At 50.4% G+C, this 18,301-nt stretch overlaps 9 protein-coding genes across 9 annotated transcripts; 4 read left to right on the forward strand and 5 right to left on the reverse strand.

The window, feature by feature from the left end:
* Window positions 1-48: 48 nt before the first annotated feature.
* Window positions 49-1,935, reverse strand: N7487_005929 (PEX28-32 family peroxisomal membrane protein; the record flags this gene model as incomplete). The annotated part of the gene is made up of 3 exons (XM_056873676.1): window positions 49-603; window positions 658-1,868; window positions 1,923-1,935. 3 exons carry the CDS (start codon window positions 1,933-1,935, stop codon window positions 49-51), a joined length of 1,779 nt encoding a protein of 592 aa, XP_056731396.1.
* Window positions 1,936-2,361: 426 nt separating this feature from the next.
* N7487_005930 (import motor complex subunit PAM16) lies at window positions 2,362-2,831 on the forward strand (the record flags this gene model as incomplete). Its single annotated transcript, XM_056873677.1, has 2 exons — window positions 2,362-2,364; window positions 2,427-2,831. 2 exons carry the CDS (start codon window positions 2,362-2,364, stop codon window positions 2,829-2,831), a joined length of 408 nt encoding a protein of 135 aa, XP_056731397.1.
* Window positions 2,832-3,673: 842 nt separating this feature from the next.
* N7487_005931 (D-arabinose 1-dehydrogenase (NAD(P)(+)) ARA2) lies at window positions 3,674-5,092 on the forward strand (the record flags this gene model as incomplete). The annotated part of the gene is made up of 1 exon (XM_056873678.1): window positions 3,674-5,092. The coding sequence occupies one exon, from the start codon at window positions 3,674-3,676 to the stop codon at window positions 5,090-5,092; it is 1,419 nt and encodes a 472-aa protein (XP_056731398.1).
* Window positions 5,093-6,037: 945 nt separating this feature from the next.
* Window positions 6,038-8,291, reverse strand: N7487_005932 (putative topoisomerase family protein TRF4; the record flags this gene model as incomplete). Its single annotated transcript, XM_056873679.1, has 3 exons — window positions 6,038-6,733; window positions 6,791-7,481; window positions 7,534-8,291. The coding sequence occupies 3 exons, from the start codon at window positions 8,289-8,291 to the stop codon at window positions 6,038-6,040; spliced, it is 2,145 nt and encodes a 714-aa protein (XP_056731399.1).
* Window positions 8,292-8,528: 237 nt separating this feature from the next.
* N7487_005933 (uncharacterized protein) lies at window positions 8,529-9,483 on the reverse strand (the record flags this gene model as incomplete). Its single annotated transcript, XM_056873680.1, is given in 2 exon segments — window positions 8,529-9,419; window positions 9,436-9,483. 2 exon segments carry the CDS (start codon window positions 9,481-9,483, stop codon window positions 8,529-8,531), a joined length of 939 nt encoding a protein of 312 aa, XP_056731400.1.
* A 130-nt stretch (window positions 9,484-9,613) lies between these two features.
* On the forward strand, window positions 9,614-10,074 carry N7487_005934 (uncharacterized protein; the record flags this gene model as incomplete). The annotated part of the gene is given in 3 exon segments (XM_056873681.1): window positions 9,614-9,698; window positions 9,714-9,846; window positions 10,005-10,074. The coding sequence occupies 3 exon segments, from the start codon at window positions 9,614-9,616 to the stop codon at window positions 10,072-10,074; spliced, it is 288 nt and encodes a 95-aa protein (XP_056731401.1).
* Window positions 10,075-13,403: 3,329 nt separating this feature from the next.
* Window positions 13,404-15,291, reverse strand: N7487_005935 (uncharacterized protein; the record flags this gene model as incomplete). Its single annotated transcript, XM_056873682.1, has 3 exons — window positions 13,404-14,056; window positions 14,112-15,062; window positions 15,192-15,291. 3 exons carry the CDS (start codon window positions 15,289-15,291, stop codon window positions 13,404-13,406), a joined length of 1,704 nt encoding a protein of 567 aa, XP_056731402.1.
* Window positions 15,292-15,447: 156 nt separating this feature from the next.
* Window positions 15,448-16,549, forward strand: N7487_005936 (replication termination factor 2; the record flags this gene model as incomplete). The annotated part of the gene is made up of 3 exons (XM_056873683.1): window positions 15,448-15,472; window positions 15,533-16,019; window positions 16,076-16,549. Exons 1-3 carry the CDS (start codon window positions 15,453-15,455, stop codon window positions 16,547-16,549), a joined length of 981 nt encoding a protein of 326 aa, XP_056731403.1. The 5' UTR covers window positions 15,448-15,452.
* A 349-nt stretch (window positions 16,550-16,898) lies between these two features.
* Window positions 16,899-17,985, reverse strand: N7487_005937 (mitochondrial 54S ribosomal mL50 protein; the record flags this gene model as incomplete). Its single annotated transcript, XM_056873684.1, has 3 exons — window positions 16,899-17,246; window positions 17,304-17,703; window positions 17,798-17,985. 3 exons carry the CDS (start codon window positions 17,983-17,985, stop codon window positions 16,899-16,901), a joined length of 936 nt encoding a protein of 311 aa, XP_056731404.1.
* Between the last annotated feature and the right edge of the window lie 316 nt (window positions 17,986-18,301).

Consider the following 18,301-nt stretch of genomic DNA (forward strand, 5'->3'; position numbering starts at 1 on the left):
GGGGTTCGACAAGGGATAATTGCATACATATGAATATAAAACGCACGATCAACTCAGTCCCATGTTCACCTCATCGCTGAGCCCCCATTCCCTTTCCGCCCTTTCCGTCCCACCCGCAGCTCGAGTTGACCATCGGTCAAGATGATCATGCGAGTTCGCCATCTCCTTCTCGCGCAAACTGGCGCTGTCACTAGTTGCCACACTTCCTTCGCGGGCATGAGATGATTTGCGGGAATTTTTGATGCTGATGGGTCGCGAGCCGTCTGCTCTATCGGCTACGATAGATACATTTGAGCCCGTGGCACGTCCACTGTCAGCGGGTGGCCCACCAGGGGAGGTCTGCTCTTTGTCCTTGGCACCGCTGAACCAGCGCCGACGATTGGATTTAGAGGAGGTAGATGCCGCAATGCTTTGTGCATCAGCGTTATCATCGTTCTCTTGGGCTTTTTGCCTTTCCAGGGCTTGCGTGAGCCCAGAAACGGTTTCTTCGGAGGCATTTTGGGTGGCTTGAGGTGAGAGATCCGCTAATTCGGCGTCACGGTACCACTTGCGTCGACGAGTATAGCGATCCCATCCATCTTGACCGCGGCGACCATCATTCCACTAGAGTTCTGTTAGAAGATAATACAAAAAAGCCGATAGAGAGAAAACACCTACCTTGTTATCATAGTAGATCCATCCTTCGCCGGCTGACCCCTTGGAGTCTGATTTTCCATTGAAGTTGTCCGCTCCTTCGATGCGCCATTCACTTCCTTCAACCCAGCGCCATTTGGCATCTCCTGTTTGGACATCTGGTAACTCAAAAGAATCCTTAGGATTCACTGCATTCATATGCTCGTCTGTCCAGGGATCACGTTCTGCTGGGAACAACGAGTAAGTCCACCCGATACCCAGCCAACGGCGCTGATTTTCATAGACAACGAACGTGAACCGCACGCCTGCGTTGTTTCCGCGCCGCCGAGTTGAAATATTTAATCCTTGTTTTTCGCCCTGGGCTTGGACTGGGGCCTTTTGTGGACTGCTCGGGGTGTCGGCAACAGAGAGACCCGTAGCTGCCGCGCATAACCGACGCACGGCTCGAGAGCGCCACAAAATAACACGCGAGACCCTAGCAGGTCGGGAATGGTAAGTCAGAATTATAGTGCCAACAGCCATGACCACGCGACGTGTGGTGAGGATGTAGAATGGAGGTAGAGTGAGACCGATCCAAACGGGAGTGACCAAGAGGATACGGATGAATAGAGCCGTCAGCGCAGGTTTAGTAGTCGCCGATGTAGGGGTGCGCTGGGTGGATAGGAAGTCGGTGAGGTCGAGCAAAGGCTCGAGGAGGATATTGCATCTGGTTGTGAAGATGCGAAGGGTTTCAACAATTTCATCAAGACTCTTTTGATGACGCAGTGAGCTGTCTGGGGCAACTTTGGTCTTGTGTTTTTCGCCTGTTGATGTAGTTGATGATAGAGGCGAGTAACGACGTCCATACATGCCGAGAATCAATGCGACCACGACCAGGATCGGTCCGGCCCAAAGAATGATGGCATCGCTATATAGCACGATAGTCCAAAAGGTAGCTACCAGCAGAAAGCTCTGCCATGGGTCTCCAGACGTCCATGTTAGGAGACCAGCAAATTTATTTAGAGGAAGTAGGAACGGGTGCGAGTAGGCCAGGGCTCGAGTGATAGCCGGTGGTGTGGCCACTAGGAGAGGTGATTTGCGATGCACGATGACACTGGAGCGCTGACGAGAAGTCAGAGCCGAGCCGGTAATCGTTGAGGGGGAGAAGGCAGCGACCGTCGGAGGTTGAGAATCCGACTGGCCATGATCTTGTGTGTTCGATGAGGGTGCCATGGAGTCTATCCACGGAAGGTTGTCTGTTTCTCTATTAGTGATCAGGTTCTAAGGAGAATCATCATCAAATATCATACCTAAAGCTGCCATCCAATCATGGACAGGTCATAGAGGGACAATGAACTCATCCTCTTGAGGTGAGTGAGGATTTTATATGATCGTTCGTGCATGTTCGGTCCAAAGAAGATCTGCGGGGAGATCGAAGTTGTGGACATGTGACTCTCGGTATATAGTGTCTAGGGTCCTGATATTCGTGTTTTGACTGATTTTATTCCTTTTTAGAATAGATGTCTATATAGATGAATACATATGTACATCGTAAATAAAAACTAATTCATAATTTATCTCAAAATCTCCAATGCAAATGACTTTGACTTATACTGTTTTCCTCTCTATACTCATCCCCGTGCCTGGAGCTCTCCCGACGCTAAAACCCGCAGCCGAAATTTTCCCCTTCTCTTCTTTCTTCCTCCAACCTATAACATCCGTGATCGCCTCCTCTACGGCACTTTCTCAATGGTATGTCTATTGATCTCCTTAATTCTTCCCATTCTCAAAATTAAAAACTAATAATAACCTAGGCTCATCGCATCGTCTCTCAAGTCGTCGTGACCGGAGCCCGGGTCTTCGGCCGCGCCTTCGCCGAAGCATACAAGCAAGCCCAGGCATCCGGCAAATATGCTGGCCAACAAAAGGCAGCTGGCAAGTCCACCGGCACCTCGAGCGTAACCATCGATGAAGCCTGCAAAATCCTGAACGTCAAGCCCCCGGCCTCCGGCGAACACGACCTCGAACACGTTATGGCCCGATTCAAGAAACTGTTCGATACCAACAACCCCGAAAAGGGCGGCAGCTTCTACCTACAAAGCAAAGTTCTACGTGCACGCGAGCGGTTGGAAATGGAATTCCGTGAGATTGAGCGCAAAGCCGCGCACGACAAGGAATTGAAGGAAGGCTGGAACCCCAAGGTCTACAAGGATCAATGAACACAACAATACCTGTGTGATTTTCCGGTTCCCCGGGCCCTCCGGGTTCCCTTCGAGCACATCTACGCTTTCCTGCGACAGAAGCCTCCGACTCCAACCGGCTTCTTTGTTTTCGATCTGCTCGTCTTTCTTGTTTTGGCATAGCATGGCGTTTGGGTTGTTGGAGAAAGACGCCTTGATTTTCTAGATTGGGGTCTTTCTCTCTGATATTTTAAGATGGCCCCCGAATTCCTTTCTCGGGCATCATCTCCGGTCGGAAGTGGAAGTACTACGTTGCCTCCATCTTCGGCTTTCTCATCGACCTTTCGGTCTATGTATATCATCTGTGATACGCCGCGTTCCGTTGACCCCCTTCTCCACTCTCACTCGGAAAGGATTCATGTACAATAGCTATATACTGCATTAACTTGTGTAATGTCCGATCTAGACTTATTTCCTGCATATTCGCATATGTACCTGGGAATCTCGTAGTGGAATCTGTTAAACTTTTTCTCTTTTTTGCCACCGCCGCCTCACCAGGAACATCTTCACGTTGTCTCTATACGTACTACTACCAGTGGGCCATTTGAACCATGCCTCAACTAAAACCTACCAAACAGAAGATGTAACACAATGCCGATCGGATTGTGGCCACGATGTCCCGATCTGGGGGGTAATCTCCCCGCCATGGCGCCATCCGGAGCGGAGCCGACGGGGTTCTGTTTTTTATCTCGGAGAAAATATAGGCAATACACTTATCATTAGAAAAGGACTTTACCGATTAACCTATCTCCAAGAGGTACCCCACACATCCATAGCCAATTCTTCAACATTGACAACATTGACCTCCCAACCCGCACACCATGCGCCCCTCCACCCCACTGTCCGCGGCCCTGCCGCCGCTGATAATGGGCACCGCAACCTTCAACAACCAATATAACGCCGACCCCTTCGCTCTGCCAACAACAGAACTCGTACAGCGCGCACTTTCACGCGGCATCCGCGCATTCGATACATCACCCTACTACGGCCCCGCAGAAGAACTTCTCGGCCGCGCCCTCGCAACAGAAACCGTGCAAACCAACTTCCCACGGGAGACATACCACATCCTCACGAAAGTCGGGCGCATAGCCGGCTCCTCATTCGATTACTCGCCGCAATGGATCAGACACAGCGTGCAACGCAGCCTGCAACGCCTGCACACAGACTACCTGGACGTAGTATACTGCCACGACGTCGAGTTCGTGACAGCAGCGGAAGTAGTCACGGCAGTGCGGGAGCTGCGTCGTCTCCGCGATGAAGAGGGCGTGCTACGCTACGTCGGTATCTCGGGGTATCCGGTTGACACGCTCAGCGAGCTGGCGGAGACGATTCTCCGTGAGACGGGCGAGCCGCTCGATATCGTCATGTCATATGCCAACTTCACCTTGCAGAATACACGGCTACACTCCCATGCCCTGCCTAGGCTGATTGCTGCTGGCGTTGATGTTGTTCCTAATGCATCCCCGCTGGGGATGGGACTGCTTCGTCGGGATGGCGTGCCGATTGGCTCGATGGGCGATTTCCACCCCGCCCCCGATGCCCTGCGGAGTGCTATTCGTAGTGCTTCGGATTGTGCTTCGCGACATGGAGAGAAGCTTGAGGTTGTTGCGATTCGGTTTGCGCTGGAGGCGTGGCTGCGTGTCGGTGCGCAGGCTGGCGGTCTCGGTGCGCCGCTTGCTCGTGCTGCGGACGCTGATCCTGGGTTCTTGTCTGTGGCCAATCTGGGCACTGGGAGAAGACTGGGTGTTAGCGTTATGGGCGTTAGTAATATCGCTGAGTTGGATGAGACTTTGCGCGTGTGGCACAGTATCGTCGATGGATTGGAAAATTGGAATGAGGATGACGACGCTTCATACTTCGACACCAACTTTAAATCACCTGGACAGTCGACTCCTAGCCTGGATGTTCCGATGCGTGATGTTCCCACGGCGTCGAATATCCTCACGCCCCAGGAGGACCTTATTACGGACCGTGCCTGGTCTCATGCACGCGGAGCTCATATCTTGCAACTGGCACGAGAAATTCGGGATATCTTAGGTACAGAGTGGGTTGATTATGCCTGGGCCAGTCCGTCACCTGACTTTGTGAATTCGTTATCTGAGGAGCATGTCGCTGCTGTGCAGAGAATCGAAGCCGAGGAGAGAGCAGGACAGAAGCCGCATCTCTCTATATCTGATACAGCTATCAAGGAGGATCCTATGCTGACACCACCGTCAGACGTGGAGAAGCAGCTTGCATAGAACTAGAAACAGGACAGAATGAATATATCGAGGGACAACCCTTATGCCGCCTTCCAATGTTTTCTCGCATCTCCTATATGTACTTCCATGGATCTGGGTTAGACAAAGATTTCCTGGGCAGGTAAGAAGGGACTCAGCAACACTTGGAGATGGGCCAACCATCCGATAGCAGAAAGCCAAGTTCGGCGTGTAGTCCCAAGCCCAGGCTCCTGATGCTCCAGTCCTCTCCCAGAAGTCGCATGTAGCGCTCTCTGGGTGAGAAGGAAGGCATGGGAAGGAGAGGGCAAAGGGAAAAGCGAAAAAGATAAACGCCAATAAACGTAGATCCACGTTGGGCACGGATCCACGATCATCGGGGGGGTTTCATTGGAATCACTAACAGCGTCCCATGTAGGGACTAAAGAACTGCAAGAACTAGGTGCTCGTCGAGAGGGACCCGAGAAAGCATTAGACGTTGAGGCGCCGGATCGACCCGAACAGATGGTGAAAACAAGATCATCCAGGGTTTGAGATTGTTGAGGCTTATCGACATTGAAACTAGCTTTCAATCAAATAAGATCGAAAACAGACTTCAACGTTCAGACAGCCCTAACCAATCGTAACCCAGGGACAAGTCAACATATTCTGGCGAAATCGAAGTCCGGGAGAGAATCCTAAATAGTAAGTCACTGTTTTCGTCTCAGGCTCAAAAGAAGAATGCTCATTCTCGAGTTTCCACCAGCCATTTGCTGCGCTTCTCGCCATCAGAGGGAGAAGCACACAGTTTTGCCGAAGGACACGCGAAGACATCACCGACCCCACCATACCACTATTGCACACATCCCTTTCTCTTCCCCGTGAAAATCACCAAACCGTTCGAAGTAAGGGGTATCATCATACAAAAATAAAGCATACAAACAGAAACCAAAAGAAAGTCGTTGCGGGCGTTGAAATGGAGACTCAAATTTATGCCAAGGCGAGAAGTTTCTGCTCTCTGCTATCCAAGTCCGCATTCATCTGCTCATCGGTCTCGTAACCTGCATGACGACGAGCTTGGCGGAGGCTGAGGGTATTGGGGAGTTTCTTAAGGTCGGGCCTCAGGCGTTTGAGTCTGGCAGCACGCTCTTGGCACAACTGACGTCTTGTCTCACCCTTCCGAGCTTTGGCAGATTTTGCGTCGGGTCCGGGCGCTTCATCGGAAGAAATATCTTCTGGCTCTGACTTCGTTCCCTTCGACTTTGTCTTGGGCTTCTTGGCAGGCCTTTGAGCTGGGGGCGCTGGGGGCGCTGGTAGGGGAGAGCGGGATCCGTCGACAGGAGGGGGAGGAGGAGGGGAGGCTCTGTTGGTAGGAGGGGATCCCGGCGGCGGAGGCGGGGGCGGAGACTCCCGGTAACGAGCAAACCTCTCTTCTGTCATGAACACTTGACGGAGTTGGAAACGTTGTTCGATGTATTCATCAAAGTTCGCCGCAATGATGGGTTCAAGGATGCTCTTGTTAGATCCTTGGACAAGTGCAAGATATTCCATGCGATTCCTCAGGGCAGTATGCGCATTAGAAAAGGCTCGGAAGATCAACCCAATTTCCTTTGTGCCACCTGAGATGTCGTTGTCTCGGTTATTGGGATCTTCGATTGAGAGACGATCGGGATTGCCAAAATAATACTATTTGACATGATCAGCTGGCTAGTTAACAAGGAATGCAAATCAAAATGTACTAACCTTGTTGAAATAGCCTGGAGGGTCCATCCGGATTGCCAGTTTATCATAAGTGAATTGCTTCCCGTAGAAATTCAAAAAGTCAAGCAAGATTGTTCCTAGGTTTGGCTGCGTATGACCTTGAGGCAGATGCTGGAGAATACTTGTAACCAAGCAAGTGATAGAGAAACCTCCTATTCCACCAGTAGGGACTTCGTTGAGACCGCGGATCAACAAGAACTGCTTAATCACGGCCAGAATAACCGGCATCATCGGGAACTGGGTTTTCCATTTCTGGAATGTTTCATTGGCGACTAAGCCACTGTCGTTGTCGAAAGACAAATCCACTCGCAATCCAGTCAGCTTGTCCACGTACTTGAGAATCGGCACCCGGGCGGAGGCAATGCATTCGATCGAGTTAGGAACAGCAATATTTGTGCTCTTGAGGAAAGCCGAGAACGCGTAGATTTGACCCTTCCTCTCTCCGAATGTTCGAACTCCCGTGCGTAAGAATGTGTGGGAAAGGAGTACTAAATCAATATCAGCCGTAGGGAGGTAGAGCCCCGAGGCAAAAGATCCAAAGGCCCGAATTGAAACGTTATGGTATCGTTGTTGGAATGCAGTCTCCAATCGATTGACAAGATCTGCACGGACGATATGTTCGAATTCCTGGGGCTTGGCCCAGTGATAGAAGCTGAGAATCTCGTTATGCAGCCTGGTTTAGATGTTAGAGAGAAATGAGAGAAAGCGCATTGGATGGTACTGACTGCGTTCCCACGTGTAATGAAACTGGGGTGCCCTCGAACCAAGGTGTGCCTGTCTCTTGGGAGAGTGGTTTCCATTGATCGATAACTGATCCATCGTAGTTGAACCTGCTGGCAGGCTTGCCGGTCTTTCGGGAGTATCCTTTAATCTCATCCTCACGGGTGCGCTTTCGGCTCGCGATGGCGGAATCCAGGACTTCCGCCTTTGGCCCTTTGGGCGCGTTATCAGGAGCGTTACTTTGAGGGTTTTCAGGTTCGAATGACATCCCGAGAGAGATGAAGTCTGAGTTCTGCTTGACTGCATCCATCTCGTCTGTCTTTGTAGCAATGTCAAGTCTCGCCTTGCGAATTAGCTTCACAACATCCACCCGTTTGTTTGTAGTTTCGGACGGAGGAGGTAGCGCAGTGTACGGATCGGGGTTCGACCATCTCGGAGCAGGAGGAGCTGGAGCAGTCTCTTGATGCCCATCGAGAGCTAGCGCACGTCTCTTACGCGGTCGCTCACCATCAGAGTCATCAGACATGTCCATTTCTGCCTCTTCGCTGTCGCTCAAAGTGGAAAGTTCGGCAAATTTGAGCCCAGGCTTAGTTTCGCCCTCAAGACGTTCGGGGGTGCTTTCCCTCTTCGAGGACAACAACGGTCGGTCCGAGGTGGCTGGTTTCTGGTACCGGAAAGTGAACTCATGGCGCGGGTTAGGACGCGAACCACGGTAGTTAGAACTTCCTCTGAACTGGAATGGGGCAGATGGAGGCATTGGCATTTTCGACAGCTGCGGTTAAGCAGCAAAAATGCAGACGCGTGAAGGATGGAGAATCAAGAGTGTCGAGTTTCGACACGCGAAAAAAAAGATCTCCGAAAAAGTCAGGCGGAGGGAAGGCGGTGACGGAGTTGGTCGCACCTTCCACACGTGTGTGTGGCTACGGGTACCACCTATGGGAGTATACGAAAGGACATTCATCGAATCAAGCATGGCTACATAGTATCTTCCAGATATCGACTAGTTTCGCTTCGAATGTATCTTGTGGCCCTCTTCTAGAATATGAATCAAATCATGTTGCACCGCCATCTCAGCAAAGCTGATACGATTTGGTGCCCATTCCAACCAATCCTCGGCTCTAGCACCATTTGCCCGGAGTAAGCCCACACTTACATCAATTAGCAGTGGTCGTTCATCACAATGCCAAAAAGCGGTAGCCCCACAGCAGCTGCAGAATTCTCTATATACCCCTGGTGAACTTCCATGCCGCCGCATAGTCCCTGCATTGAATGTAAGGGGTGATCCATCTGTATTAAAGATGTTGAACTTGGGTACAAATGCCCAAGTCTGGATGGGAAATCCACTGCTTAATCGGCAGCTGTTGCAGACACAGGTTCCTGCAAGATATTTCGTACCACCATCTCGTAACCACCACTTGATGTTGTCAGGATTCGCCCCAGACCCGGTGTAGTATGGAACTAGAAGATCTGGCCATGGCGAGGATGCTTGCAAGGACGACGCATCGGGCTTGGTGATATAAAACTCAACTCCTCCACAGAGGCAACGTGCCCGCAGATGCTGGCTTGTTGATGTATACCCCGCCACGGTGATCGATTCTCGGTTCGGGCTCTCATTGCTGGTTGAAGTATGTAATCTGCAACCAGTGACGGTGGACTCCGTTCCAGGAAGCAGTGTACTGAGTCCACCGTCGCCCGTTTCGCTACTTTGCCAGTGCTCAACCGCTTGGACAGATGGGACGTTCTTTGCTGCCAGCAAGCCCGATGCAACTAGAAACTGTCCCCCAGGCTGCATGCGAGCGAAGACGTGGGCACCACATGTCTTACAAAAGTAACGGCTAACATGGTTGGACTGTTGATATTCCTGAAGCCCATCTAGATCCGGTGGTTCCTGCTGGAGGAGATAATACGATGAAGATAACTGTCCAGTCACCATTCGACAGCTGTTGCAATGGCATAGTTGGAGTTTGGATTGGTCGGTAACAGAGTCCAATTGGATAGATAAAGCTACGCTTCCGCATATGCAAGAAATAGGCGTAGTCATGGTTCGAGGATGCAAGTAATTTCAAGATCACACTTTCGAAAGCAATGCGTTGGCTATGTGCGCAAGCGGGGACAGAAAAATATGCTCAGAAGTGTAACGTGGAACGAGATACAATGAGAATTCACTCAAGTGTCTGACCCTCAGACTGTATCCCGGAAAGTCACGAGTATATAAACAAGGTCCCGGCCCCTCTCTCTCTCTCTTCCCCCACCTCTTTGCAACCAACACAACTTTCAAAAGCTTCACCAGTTTTTACCACTCCAAACATACAAAATGAGTAAGTATCTTCATCTTCCATGATATATGTGACTTCACAAATTAGTGAAGAAGGGTGCTTTTGCCCTGGCCCGATTTCCGAAATGGCGGGGTCATAGCGGGGTTGGCCCTCGTCGTATTTCACCTTTCTTTCCCTTTCAATGCTAACCACTGTAATAGGCGACCACGGATGCAGCTGCGGCACCTCTTGCCAGTGCCCTGCCGGCTCTTGCAACTGCCCTGTATGTGATATCCCCTCCTTTGATGACATCTGGCTGACCCGACCCCTCAATCTGTTTAGAAGAAATAAATCACCCACATGGGTACGATGAATTCGATTTGAACCTTTCAATGGATACGAGCACGCAGTGACACGGAGGATATTTGATTCGGAAAGCTCCCGATTGTGTTCCTCGGGGATGCACGTCATGTCATAAAACAGGGGGTCATAGTGAATGATATGCAATTGCTCGAACACTTTTATTCCTTGTAGAACAAGTACCTTGTGGGCATCAGATCTAATATTTGGGTCTGAAGATCGGTATGGGTCAACCTTGGGGGCACAACAGCCTTCTTGACATACAACATACTTAGATATCCGAATAGCCTCTTGAGTGGAGAGTAGTAGAGTCAACTAACATACACCATATAGTTAACTATCTACAACGTACATAGTATCCCCGAGGTACCTTGGCACATGCTTAGATCGAACCACCCATATACCAATGCCAACACACAGCCGGGGGGGGAGTAGACATCCTCCCAGAGACCGAGTCACCGAGGATCTTGTTTGATACAATATCAGGCACCCTTCGCAACCCAACAACTCAGTCCACTAAGTGATCGTCCCATCGCTACATTGACCAGATACGGAAAGATCCTTCCCGCCTTTCCACTATGGTTTGCCGATGCGGCATTTTCACCATCTCCAACATCGAACGTTTGGAGACCCCAACACCTGGTACGGCGAAGAGTCGAATGTAAGAAGAGATAAAAAGCGGGACTCGATACTGCACGAGTCCGAGAACAGTAGTATCGGATCGGAACCAATCATAATCATGCATGATGCACATCGGAGAGGTCTGTGATATGCTCTGGTAGCTTCCAAGCTGCAGCCTCTCCACTTTCTCGGTGCCTCGCTGGTTTGTTTCTGGTTCTCAGTGAGATACCAAGGAGTCTGTGCCCGTATACAGCGAGGCCCAAACGCACAATATAGGCCTTTGTATGCCACATCCATTAAGATGCCTCTCAAATTCTGTGTTATTAGATCTCGCCTCTTGGTATATAGTATACACAGTTTCCTGTCTTGATTAGATATTACCAAATGCAATATGTAGGACATGATCTAATGCTGGTCTCAAACTGACCTCGGGAACTAATACAACCCCAACTACGGAGTATGCAGGTGCAACTCCACGAGCGTCTCGTCCGTCATACACCTTCAGTACTCCGTACACAAATACTCCATACCCTGAAAGCAATCAAGAAAAACGCGAAAGTCGAAACACCATGGTAATAGCTCCACCTGGTGGATATGAACATACGTCTCAGGTAATCCAGGGCTACCAATGGGGCCGGATAGCACCCCTCCTCCAAGGTCCCCAATCCATGAAAACTTTGCCTCATAGGCTGCCACGACGATAGTCCAACCCAAAACCGCTGCAAGCGCCAGGAATTACATACCTGGCCCTTACTTGCTGGGCACCTTCCATCTTTTCTTTGAATACGGAGTACGTTATCCTAGTTCGTTATAGTACTTACAGTCCACCTCTCGTACGCCAGTTGTACGTATGACTGTACTCGTGAGATAATAAGAGGCCCGTCCCGAAACCAGTGGATCAAACATGGCATGCAGATCTGCGTCATACCCGAAACATGGCCGTCATCGTGGCATGACAATGAAGGTCATAAATTTATTAATTAACACACTAATAGGGAGTGTTACCCTACATTTGCTATATTCAATGTCTTATATGCATCCACATAATTGAAATCTATATAGCATGTATCATATGATTAATGAAATACATATTCAAGTCCAGTCGAGATCTAAAAGGCAAACAATTAACACATAGAGTACCTCCGCACAGGCAAAGATGACCATATCTGGCAAAGCGTAAACAACGCATGCGATTGCTCCACAAAATGAACCCCTGCGCGACTCCTAGTCTTCAGTCTAGGCCAATAGACCAGCCATATTATTCGCATGAACCCCGGCCCGAACATAATGTAATCTGATCTACTCCGTACATAACCTGATTACCCTGATGATGTCGTACTCACCATACTACCGAGCAAATACCGAGAAAGATAACATTTAGACTTCGTAAGAAAATATATCGGATATCAATCCTTTCGTCGATAGCTGCGCCATATTTACCCGAGAGGGGCTTTGAACTCTAGAAGTGTACATCATAGGCAGACCCCGATAGACTCCGCTTTATTGGCGAGCGGTAGAGTAACCTGGATATAGTACTTTTTACAGCGGATAGCGCGTGAGAATAGGCCGAAAGCCATGATAGGTGGCAGGCTGATTGGGGTTGGGAGGATCCTGAGTGGAATGCAGGACTGGGTTCATTTGACTCGACCACGCGATACGATGGAATGTGAACGGGGCGCCGCGGCGACGTTAATACGTCTTGGATTGGATGGAGTTGCATGATAACTGGGAAAATCGAATTATCCGCTCTGTTATTATTGATCGGGACGAAGTAGCAATCTCATGGATTTCAGAGGTATAAAGTAGCTCTCATATCCTTCCCCTGTTGGAATTTTCTTTCTCTACCCAAGCCTTCAATATCTAAACCAAACACTACTCTTAAGCTTCTTTTTTCAAGGTTCTTTACCTACCACCTCTATACTCATCATGTCTCCTTGTGCTTGCAACTGCTGCTCTGGCGAGTGCAACTCCTGCTCTTGCTCTACCTGCACTGTATGTCATTGCTTTCTCTCTCCCCGTGTCTTATAGCCACCATTACTTGGAGTGGGATGCGGCCCTGGGGCGAAAGATATACTAACTACCCTTCTAGCACTAAGCCGGCTCACAAGCCTTCACCACCGCCATCTTCCTCCAATACAACCCATACCAGACCCGGACTCCCACTGCTGTCGAACTAGCCGGTGTGCGGGTGTCCTCATTGTCGAGGTCATGAGATAACTTCATTGTGATTTTTCATGATCGAGATGGTTGTATGCTAGGATCTGGGGATAGGGCCTGGAGCCTTGTGGATGGGGTGTTGGGATTATATAGGTTCAGATCCGACCTCATGTACGTTCTTGTGATTTAGTTCTCTAACAACTATAAATCTGGCTATATTATTGTCTATGATCTCTAGTAGTATCCATATGCTCCAGTAAATGTGATTTGATCTTGTTTATCTAATGAGTCGTCCGCGTATCTAGCACATACATCGATTGCATCTAACTGAACACCAAGAAACAAATGCTTTAACACTCAGGAACAAGAATAAAAAAGGGTTTTAAAGCGCTCAAATTGCAATTCATTCTAACTAATGGGATGCAGATGAAATAGACATTCAATACATATGTATTAGCAGATCTCTGAATCTAATATAACCGTCACAGCTCGTCTTTCGAGCGAGGCGCACCATTACCTGCCTCTTCACCACCTGCACATGCAGCCGGCGATGTAACAAGCATGGAGTACACGCACTTCTCCTCTTCCGCTGTCTTCAAGATCTTGTTCTCCTCGCCACACTCCAGAATGACCTTGGTCGACCGGTTAGGTCCATTCCAGCAAGACTGGCCGCGGTTGTACTCAATCGTCATCTTCTCGACATTGACGACCTCACCAGCCGCGTTGACTTCTTCCACGCTCGTGGTTCCAACATTCGAGAATTTGCCCATGGACACGGAGCTTCCTCCCTTCCTCTGGTTCTGCTTGGTTGACTCAAGGAAACAATGCTCGTACGTGTACTCACCCGCATCCTGGGTGATACATACTCCCCTGAGTGCGCGGAAGATAGAGTTAGGGCCATAGTCCTGCTCAAGGTCGGCACGCTGATCGCGTAGCTTGTTTTTGAGGCTTGTAACAGAGTCTTGCGCGGCCTTGAGGGCGTCGCGTGCCTGGGTCACGGCTTTGGATTCCGAGGAAGACTCCTCACTGGCCTTGGGCAGAATGCCTTTTTCTTCAAGGAAGCCCCTGACAGAAATGACCTTGTCTTCGATGAAGCTGACAAGTGATGGTGGGAGATAGGCAGCGAGCTTGTACACTATAGTTACCAGTTAGTAATCGCTACTAGGTGTCACAAGAAATTAATGGCGTACCTAGATCCGAGTCATTGCATCCATCTTCCTCGTTTTCCCAGTGCTCCCAGTTAATACCGCTATCCTCACCGTCGGCCTTGGCAATCTCGTCCAAGTCGCGGTCTAGGGCACCGTTCGCACCCTCAGTGCCTTGGTCACGAGCAGCGTAATCTTCATAGCTACGGACCGCACGTTTGACACCTTCGTCATTGAAGTTGGGGTTATATTCCACCTTGACCTTAGCCAAAATATCCTCAAGCTCCTTCGCCCGCTCGCGGGCTTCATCCCGCTGGCGTCGCACATCAACCAACGCATTGCGTAGCTCATCAACACGGGCCTTGGCCAAGTTGGAAAGGGCACTGACTTTGCCCTTGCCCTTTCCAGTGCGGACCACCTTACTGTCCTGCTCCTGGGCGAGCTTCAGATCAGCCTCGAGGTTCCGTTCCTTGAGCTCGGCGCCCTCAACCTCGGCCTCTAGCGCAGCGATATGATCCTTAATCTCCTGCTGCTGGCGACCAGCATCGACAAGAAGATCCTTCTTCTTTCTCAGAGCAGCAGTCATCGATTTTTGGTTCTGCTCCTCCAGCTTCCGCCATTGCTTGCCAATCTCTTTGCATCGGTCTTCACACTTCGTGCCCCCAACGCGAGCCCACTCGTCGCTACCATCACAGCACTCCTCGTAATCACAGATACCATCGTTGACACGCTGGAATGGAACGTATGATGGCCGGTGGCCCTTATTTTTGCAATAGAATCCCGGGAGTGCGAGTACAGTGTCCAAATCGCTATTCCCAGGCCGGTCAGCCACTGTTAAAGGTGAATTACGCGAAATGTGTGCGCAGGCAGACGTGCCGGGCTCGTCGCTTCCGTCGGGGCAGTCACAGTAGTCATCGTTAACGGCCGAGAAGGGGATTGTGACCGAGGGATTCGAGATACAGGTGAATGTAGTCGAGTCCTGGTAGAATTTGGCAACTATGGACACTATATTAGTATAATCTCCACGGGGAAAAAAAGGTTCAATGGCCTATCATAGTTCACCGATACATGAACCGGCGGCATAAACACTAGTGGAGATCTAAAAGTCAGGGTTCAAATACTCACATTCTGGGCCCAAGCCACGGGGACGGGCAGGCTTGTCACTACTAGCCTTGGCCGCCGACCCAGCGGCAGCTAGCAACAATAACGACTGAGGGAGTCTCATGCTTGAGGCATTGAGCTTTGTTTGTGGAGGTGCGGAGAGAGCTTCTGGCCAGCTGTTGATAGCGGGCCCGGGCTGGATCTAATCGCCGCTGAGTCAGCGCGCTATCTTTCCAACTTTATCGTGGCGAAGTGGAAGCATCTTACATCAACCGCATCGCAAACATGGGTAATGATGGTGGCAGGTGAGTGGCTCTTTTATAGATGCGCTACAGACTGGATTTTTCTAATACCAGGATTTCTAGTATTCCAACTCGCCGTGAGCTCGTCCGCGAAGCAGCCCGTGCCCCGAGTACGGCGCAAGTAAAAGAAACTCAGCGCGAGCAGCAAGAACACTCCTGGACTACCTGTCCCCTCTCACACAAGTCCCTATCCCGGCCAATTGTATCAGACTCAGTTGGGAATCTTTACAACAAAGATGCTATACTCCAGTTCCTGCTCCCCGGCGACGATGTCGAGGGTATTAGTTCCAAGGCCGACTGCGAAGAGATCCTGTGCGGACGAGTGAAGTCGCTCCGGGATGTGGTAGAGGTGAAATTCGAAATCGACACCGAGCTCACAGAGCACCCATCAGGCCGTGCTTATGCGCCCCGCGAGCGCCGCGAGGGCTGGATCTGCCCGGTCACCGCAAAGCCGTTGGGCCCGAGTGTGAAGTCTGTGTACTTGGTGCCATGTGGACATGTGTTTGCGGAGGAGGCTATCCGACAGCTTAAAGGCGACAAGTGCTTGCAGGTAAGAACACCGCCTCAGATACAAAGCGGTGATAATCGCTAACATGTGCGTACTAGTGCAACGAATCATACACCGAAGATAACATCATTAACATCCTTACCACCAAAAAGGAGGACAAGGAACGTTTGATCGCACGAGGCCAGAAACTCGCCGAACAAGGCCTCACTCACTCCCTCAAAAAAGCTCCCGGCTCAAAGAAGCGCAAGAAGAACGCCACCGCCGAGGGTGCGACTGATGCTCCCGGTCCCATAGAGCCTGCTGGCTTGGTAGCACCCAAGGTGCCTAAGCCATCCTCAGATCCTAAAAGCCGAAGCAACACTTCTACACCAGTGCCTGGTACTGCTTCTAGCAATGGAATCAAGAACGCTGCTACTTCTTCGCTCACTGCCCGTGTATTGGCAGAGGAGAATGAGAAGAAGAAGCGCCGGAAGATGATGGGTGGGAATGAGAATCTCGACAGTCTTTTCACCAAGAAGGACAGCGGGTCTAAAAATCGTGATTTCATGACCAGAGGATTTTCTATATCATGACTTGAGGGTGTTCCATCTCTCTGCTGCGCAGAGGTAGACACTCGACCTAAATGAAGTGCCTTGCTTTTCAATGTCACACAAGGTCGTGGGGGAGTTTGATTTCCGGAGTTCATACGGATTTTGATGTTCTTCAACGATTGATGGTGATTACAGTGTTCTATGCTGGAGGACTATACTGCTAGCCATACCGTACATTCCAAAACTAACATGTACAATTATCTGAACTGACTTGACATGACGAAACGAAATAAGGACATAAAATGCAATTCAATCAACAATTCTAATGTACAAAAGATTGCTCTCAGATAAAGGAAAAACGATGCCTCCTACATTCTACAAAAAGAGAGGCCTAGGCATTCAGCTCGGTCTTCTTAGCCTGCTTCCAGGGCGGCGGTTGTTTCTGACCCAGGCTCTTGGTGATCAAGCCATTCTTGTAGAGCGTAGAAACAATAGCCTTCTTGCGGCCAAGATCCTCATCGTTGTCGTGGCGAGTCTGGCGGACATCGAGAATCTTGACGTTAGACAACTCAGCAGCGCCGTTCTTGTCCATAAGCTTGTGGAGAAGCACAGGAGTCAATCTGGTAGTCTTTTTGCGAAGTGCCTCCTGTGCGCGGAAGACATCTCCGGTGGTGGTGGAAGAGGTGATGATGTAGTCAGCAATGTGCTGAGACATCAATTTGGAGAGGCGGGCGAAGAACTGAAATGCGTTTGTTAGCGATGTTGGCATTAAAAAGGTCGAATGGGGAATACGAACGACAAACTTGACATTGCCATCAGCCAGCGACAGAGAACTGAGGCTGTTCTGCTTCTGACCCTTGGACTCTGCGCCATACAGGCGATCTCCCTGCTCGCTAGCTGCCTTCAACTTCTCTTGGAGAGCGGCCTCGGCGGCCTCGGTGGCCTTGCCGTCCACAGACCCCGCTGCATTGCGCAGAAGAGATTCCATAGTTTTAATGTCGGGGAACCGGAGACGGTCACCCCAGTTACCAGACTCGCCTTCGATCTTAACCGACTTGAGCTGGGCTTCGATCGCTCGGCTGCTGGGCTTGCTAACAACGGTGACTTTTCCTCCCAACATTTGCATCAAACCAATTTCCACGGCAGCTTGGTGCGCAGCCTTCATGTACGGTAAAGAACGTGGGTTGTTGTACCATCTATTATCAATTAAGAAGGAAATTGTCAGCAAATCAATCTAGAAATCAAACCAGGATGCAGAGGCATTGAATTGGAAACTTGGATCGAACATACGGTTTGACTCTATCGGCATGCCCTTTCGGACCCCTCAGGCGCCATTCTTTCTCCTTGAGATAGCCAATCCTGGGCATTCCCTCCCAGGTCAGGTTCTCCTCAATTTCTTCGGATCGTGCTTGACCCTCTTCGAGACTGAATGCCTCCTCTGGTACAGGCTCTCCGGGACTCATGCCAGCTCCAGGCATGATTTGGCTTCCAGTGTAGGGGTCTGCTGGGCCTGGGGGTTGTCGGTTCCCCAAATCTTGCGCCGAGCGCGCTCGAGGATTCCGGGGGAGGAGTCGGAGGCATAGCGGCGGGTTTGGCTAAGAGGCGAGATACGGGGGGTGGCTTGAATTCTGCAGCTGGAACAGATAAAGTTTGCCTCCCGCAGAGGGAGGCGCATTGAGGGTCGCATTATTAAGGTGGGCGCGAATGCTGTTTGAGAGCGTCGAGCTGGCGGAGGTGACCCGGACGGAGAAACAAATTCAAGAAAGGCATAGGTCACGTGTCGGTGATCTTGAT

The sequence above is a fragment of the Penicillium crustosum genome (assembly GCF_028827405.1).
Source record: "Penicillium crustosum strain IBT 35664 chromosome Unknown utg000002l_segment0_segment0, whole genome shotgun sequence".
NCBI lineage: Eukaryota > Fungi > Ascomycota > Eurotiomycetes > Eurotiales > Aspergillaceae > Penicillium > Penicillium crustosum.